Source organism: Sceloporus occidentalis, unplaced genomic scaffold (genome assembly GCF_023333645.1).
Source record: "Sceloporus occidentalis isolate IW3139 unplaced genomic scaffold, rSceOcc1.0.p SCAF_8, whole genome shotgun sequence".
In the NCBI taxonomy this organism is placed as follows: Eukaryota; Metazoa; Chordata; class Lepidosauria; order Squamata; family Phrynosomatidae; genus Sceloporus; species Sceloporus occidentalis.
The window spans coordinates 39,176,050-39,182,250 of record NW_028316988.1 but is presented as its reverse complement, the minus strand read 5'-3'; the positions used below and the strand labels follow the sequence as shown (position 1 = coordinate 39,182,250).

Genomic DNA, 6,201 nt, shown 5'->3' with positions numbered 1-6,201 from the left:
TGCACTTATCTTTGTATTGTATGCAGACATGAAGAATTTCTCCACTTACAAAATGTAATATGCAAGCTGGCCTTAACTTTTGATTTTGGTTATTAATGGACCGACGGCTATATTTATTCTTCTCCAAACACATGTGCAAAATCTTTCAGAGGTAATTCGTTGCTGGAAAGATTTAATAGTACTTGTCACACTGTTGCTTCAATAGCATATTCTTACAAACATGTAAAAATACCAAGGGTTCAGTTATCTTACTTTAGCAGAGCTGTAGTACAAGGCTGCACAAACTTTTTGGCTCAAGGCTGCATGTGATAGTTTAGAGAAAGATATCACTCCTTTAACATGAGGTCAAAAATGGCCTCATTGTGAGTGGAAGACAATTGCTGCATGTAGAAGAATACCTTTGAATCTGACCCATTGCATTTATCCCCATAAAGGCATAGGGTGGCTTTCAGACTAGCAAGCGAAAGGAAAAAGTGCACATCCTCAGGAGCTTTGTTTCTAAAAGCGAGAAAGAGAATGCAAAAGGAGAGTATGGGGGAAAATAGTGCAAGTACTTTTGATTTAGTCTTGGGGTGATACTTTTAAAAGGATATGCAAACAGTTCCAGGTAATAAATACATACTAACAAGCTTCTTATCTTTGGTATAAAATGAATGCCCAATGGGAGCATGAGACGTAATTGATCTATATTACATGAAAAATTGTAAGTAGCCTGAGTTTTAAACAAAGATTCTTTTACTACTTAAAAGACAAGAGAAAGTGTTATTCAATAGATAATCCTTAAGATTTCTCCCCTCATTTTAAAAATATGCCACCCTGCCCCTCCTGATAAAAACAACTGCTTGCATTTTAGTTGGAATTGTTTAAATTGTAAATTACCAGTCCTTTTCCAGCTTCTTTGGAGCAAAGGCTGGGAAGGATGTAAAAACCCACATTGGAACCTTTAGCTAGCATGACCACTATACAGCTGTGGCATAGAAACCAATAATAAAGGTGTGGTGGTACAAAGATGAAATGAATCAGCAGAACAGGGACGAAGGTTACGTGGATGTGCTCTTACACAGTGGTTCTAGCATCAGGCAGCTTTTTATTCTCTTGAGATAAGTAAACTGAAATGGAGCTGACGCAACCAAGATCTAATGAACCTGGGCGGAGTGGTGTGGCTTACCTGCCTGGGATTGTAATTTCAGACTACGCAGAGAGACAGCAGACTAGCAGCACTCAAAAGCACCTCCATGCCATTAAATGTTATGCTTAAATGAGCAAGCAATGAATTGGGGGATAAAGCTCAGCTCTGTCTGCTTCCTGGTTCTTCCTGGACTGTTGAGGACTGTGCTGGCTGTTCCAGTCAAAGCCAATGTGAGCTTGTTTTATTTCAACGCCTTTAACAATACCACGGAGAGCGACCGGTGTGAATGTGGCCTGTATGGGGTCCATTCTCCTGTGGCAGATGCTCATGGACTGGTGGTGGCCCCCAATTCCACAAACCTCCAAGCCTGCACTTGGAACACTGAGTTTGCGGCCGCTGCGTCGCCGTGGGTCGCACTGATCGCAAGAGGCAACTGCACTTTCACGGAGAAGATTAACCGTGCAGCTGCCCAGGGTGCAGAAGCTGTTGTCATCTACAACTATGCTAAGCGCGGCAATTACACAGTCCCCATGGCACACCCCGGTGAGTGTTTTGATCAGGTCTGGGAACCTGCAAGCTGCTTTCTTAACAACAAGTATTTTCCATTTAGGGGAACTGTTCTTTTATTAGCTCTGCATCTGCAACAGAATCTTGTAGAACAGTAATTTCCAGCTAAATGTGAAAACATTTGCCAGAAGTGAAGTCATGTGAGTTTTTATAGGTGGATCCCAAGCAAATTTCTAGCAGTGGATTCTTCTACCTAGGAAAAGCAAATCTTTGTATTCTGCTTTTATATTTTTAACTTGGTTCCCTTGAGCAAGCCCAAGTCAACTCACAGACTCATTGTGATTATTAATCATTTAAATGTAGCATTCTTAGTATACAAACGTTGTGATGCAATCCTGGATGTACTTCCTTGAGGGAAAGTCTCTTTGACCTCAGTGAGGCTTCACTTCAAATCAATATGTATTAGTACCAGGGAGATGGATTCTGCCATCTTCTGTTCCTTTTTTTCAAATTGGTGACAAGTATTTTAGGGGATTTAAAGCTAAGAGCACAATATTTGAAAGAGTAAATCAACATCTCCAACACTCCCTGTCCTCCACTGTGCTGCTTAATTCCTGCAAATTCCTATCCATAACCTCCCTAATAGAGTCCATCCATTTAGTATGCGACCTTCCTCTTGTTCTACTTCCCTCCACCTTTCCAAGCATTGTAGTTTTCCCCAGAGTCATTTCTGTTCATGATGTCTCTGAAGTACAACAGCCTCAGTTTTGCCTTCTTGGCTTCCAGTGAGATTTCTGCTTTGATCTGCAGTAGAACCCATTTATTTGTCTTTTCAGCTGTCCATGGGATCCCCAACACTCTTCTCTATCACTGCCTCGTAAATGATGAAGGAAATGCTATGGATATAGTATATCTTGATTTCAGTAAGGCCTTGACAAGGTCCCCCATGACATTCTTGCAAACAAGCTAGTAAAATGTGGGCTAGACAATGCAGTCGTTAGGTGGATTTGTAATTGGTTGACCGGCCGAGCCCAAAGAGTGCTCACCAATGGCTGCTCTTCATCTTGGAGAGAAGTGACCAATGGAGTGTCATAGGGTTTTGTCCTGGGCCTGGTGTTATTCAATGTTTTTATCAATAACTTGGATGAAGGAATAGAGGACATGTTTATCAAATTTGCAGATGACACCAAATTAGGAGGAGTACCCAGGAGACGATCAAAATTCAAAATGGCCAGAATAGACTAGAAAGCTGGGCCAAAACTAACAAAATGATTTTTGCAGCACAGAGAAATGTAAGGTACTGTACTTAGGCAGAAAAAAATGAAATGCATATATATAGGATGGGAGATACCTGGCTTAAAAGACTAAAGTGAAAGGGATCTAGGAGTCCCAGTAGACCACAAGTTGAACATGCGTCATCAGCTAAAAAACCCAATGGGATTCTAGGTTGCATCAGTACAAGTATAATGTCTAGATCAAGGGAAGTAATAGTGCCACTCCATTTTGCTTTGTTCAGGCCTCACCTAGAAATCTATGTCCAGTTCTGGGCACCACAATTTAAAAAGGATGTTGACAAGCTGGAGCATGTCCAAAGGAGGGCAACTAAAATGGTGAAGGGTCTGGAAACCATGCCTTACGAGGAAAAACTTAGGGAACTAGGTATGTTCATTCTGGAGAAGAGACAGTTAAGAAGTGATATGATAGCCCTGATTAAGTATTTGAAGGAATGTCATATTGAGGATGGATTAAGCTTGTTTTCTGCAGCTCCAAGAGTACGACCCATAGCAATAGTTCAGACTAGAGGAAAAGAGATTGCACCTGAACATTAGGAGGAAGTTCCTGACAGTTAGAGCTGGTTGACAATGGAACACACTCCCCCAGAGAATGATGGAGTTTCCTTCTTTGGAGGTCTTTAAACATAGGCTGGATGGCCATCTGTTGGGAGTGCTTTGATTGTGATTTCCTGCATGGCAGGGGGTTGGACTGGATGGCCTTTGAGGTCTCTTCCAAATCTATGATACAATGATTCTTAGTCAACTTTGTGGCATTCTATGAATGAGAGTCCTGCAAGAGCCCCAGTCTTGCAGAGCCAGGGCTGTGGCTTCCGTGATTGAATCAATCCACCTGTAGTCTACTCTTCTTTTTTTCCTACTGCCTTCCACTTTATTATTTTTCCAGTGAGTCACATCATGCCTTGATACGGCCAAAACACAACCGTCTCAGTTGGCTTATAGTGAAAGTCACGTTGGCTTCATTTGCTCTAAGCCTCATTTGCTTTGCTTTTTATCAGCCTATAATATCTGTAGAACTCTAATCCAGAACTCTTCTTGAGCACCAAATTTCAAATGAATTCATTTTCTTCCTCTCAGCTTTCTTCACTGTTCACAGCCATACACAGAAACAAACAAAAAAAAACCTATTGTCTGGATGATGCTGACTTAATCTTTCAAACAATGCAGTCCTATGCATTTCCCACTACTTTGACATAACACTCACTGTATGGAGTGAGGCTTAGAACCAATTTATTATGCAGAGGAATGCCATCAAAATTAATCCAGAGCTAGGCTAAAGTACAGGTCTTCTTGGTGCTGCCTGAAACAAGTTAGAAAGTTGTTCCTTTACTTATTCCTGCTGCATCATATGCAATTCTTTTCTAAATCTAACAGTTCATAAATTTCCAACTTATGGCGACCCTAAGGCATTTTCTTGGCAAGTTTCTTCAGAGGGAATTTGCCACCTAATAAACAATCACAAATAGGTCAGGACATGGTCTTCTGTCTTCTTCTTTTCATTTTTATCTGTCATGCCTGCCACAGCTTTACTTTCCTCTCTTACTGTAACAGCTGATAAGCACCTCATCCGCACTGCAGAAATAATCCGGTTTCTGGCTCCATAACCAACTACAGTTTCCAGAATTCCATAGCATTCAGCCAGGACAGTTAAAGTGTTGTCAAACTGGATCATTTCTGCAGTGTAGATGCAGCTGAAAATCAAGACTTACACGTTTTGTCTCTAGGTGCACAATGAGTATTGTATCTGGTTGATACTGCTAAAGTGGCTCAGTTTGCTTTTTCTCTCTAGACATGTACACCCATGTACTGACCTTATGCCCAGGACATTTGCATAGATGAGGCAGGTGCCTGTGGGACAGTGGCAACCCATTTAGTAGCCTACTTTGCCTCTGAATAAGCTGGCCCTGCTGTCAGCAATCATTCACAGAACACTCTTGTATAATCCTGTCTGAGCCTTTCGCTTTTTTGTTTAACAAAATGAAATTTCAGAAAATGCAAACTGCAACGTACGACGTGCACAACAGGGAAGGTATCCTAACCCCTTTCCCTTGTACTTGTGGTTAAGTAAAAATCCAGCTACCTAAGCAGGGTCACCAGATGTCCAAACCTCAGAGGAGGATGAAATGCCGCAACATGTAGGATGTTCAACAAAAATGTAGGGGAGTACAAAATTAAAGCTAAAAACACTGATATAAATATAAATTCATTTCACACGGTATATTTACAGCTATATTGCCGATAGCGTATTTTATCAAGTATTCAGCCATATTTTTCTGATGAGCTTACCTTTGTTAAAATGCTTTGTTGGCATGCAATATACCGACTTATAGAAACAAATGCTTAAAACTGTGCTTTATTAGCAGCAAACCTGTGGCTGAATCTCAATTTAAATTATTACACTCATCTTTCCACATTCACTGGGGTTAGAGGCACAAGATGAATGTGGAAAAAGCGCAAATGACAAAAACGCGATGTTTTTACCAAAGAGAACACCTCTCTAGGACTCTGTAGGTCCTCCAGTGCAACTCTGCTACAAAATCGTAATGGAATGTCTTCTCTAGGAATCTCTAGGTCTTCCAGCACAACTTTGTGGTCAACAACTGCCAGACATTGATGATAGAATTGTGCTGGAGGCGCTACAAAGGCCTGGTGGAGTGTTCTCTCTAGGAATCTCTAGGTCCTTCAGTGCAACTTTTGGTTAAAGTTGACCATAGAGTTGCGCTGGAGAATCTAGAGAGAACATATTGATAAAATCAATTAATACTCAAATCTGCAAAAGTCAAAGCTGTGACTGTGGAGGGACAAGTATACTTTCATTTGTAGTTTTCCCATTTGCTCTGTCATGTCTCCTCCTCCTCTTCCACAACCCAAATCCCACGCTTTTGCTTACCCCTTCCCCTCGGTGCTGCTGATCTGCTTCAACAAACCAGATCCTGCTTTCCTTTCCATACCTCCATCAGAAAAAACAAACAAAAGCACCATATGGTCAACTACAGTCTTCTCTGCTGCCTGCTAATAATAAAAAAAAGCCCTTATTCATCAGCCGGGGCAGTAATACATCTGTTGAGCTGCCTCTTGCTTGCCTGCTGGGATGACACAAGCACAGGTTTTATGGCTCAAAATAGAGGTGGTTTTGCAGTTCCTCCCAGACCCCTGGACATAAAGTAGGACATCTCTGGGAAAAGGAGGATCTATGATCACCCTCTGTCTAAGCCACTTTTTAAATGCAAAGTCTGAATGCATGTGATGGTTCAGAGGGATATGGAGCAAAGC

The 6,201-nt window shown here is 41.4% G+C and overlaps 1 protein-coding gene across 1 annotated transcript; it reads left to right on the top strand.

The window, feature by feature from the left end:
- The first annotated feature begins 1,269 nt into the window (after nucleotides 1-1,269).
- On the top strand, nucleotides 1,270-4,532 carry LOC149308715 (RING finger protein 148-like). The gene is made up of 2 exons (XM_089537136.1): nucleotides 1,270-1,672; nucleotides 4,480-4,532. The coding sequence occupies exons 1-2, from the start codon at nucleotides 1,270-1,272 to the stop codon at nucleotides 4,530-4,532; spliced, it is 456 nt and encodes a 151-aa protein (XP_089393262.1).
- The last annotated feature ends 1,669 nt before the right edge of the window (nucleotides 4,533-6,201 follow it).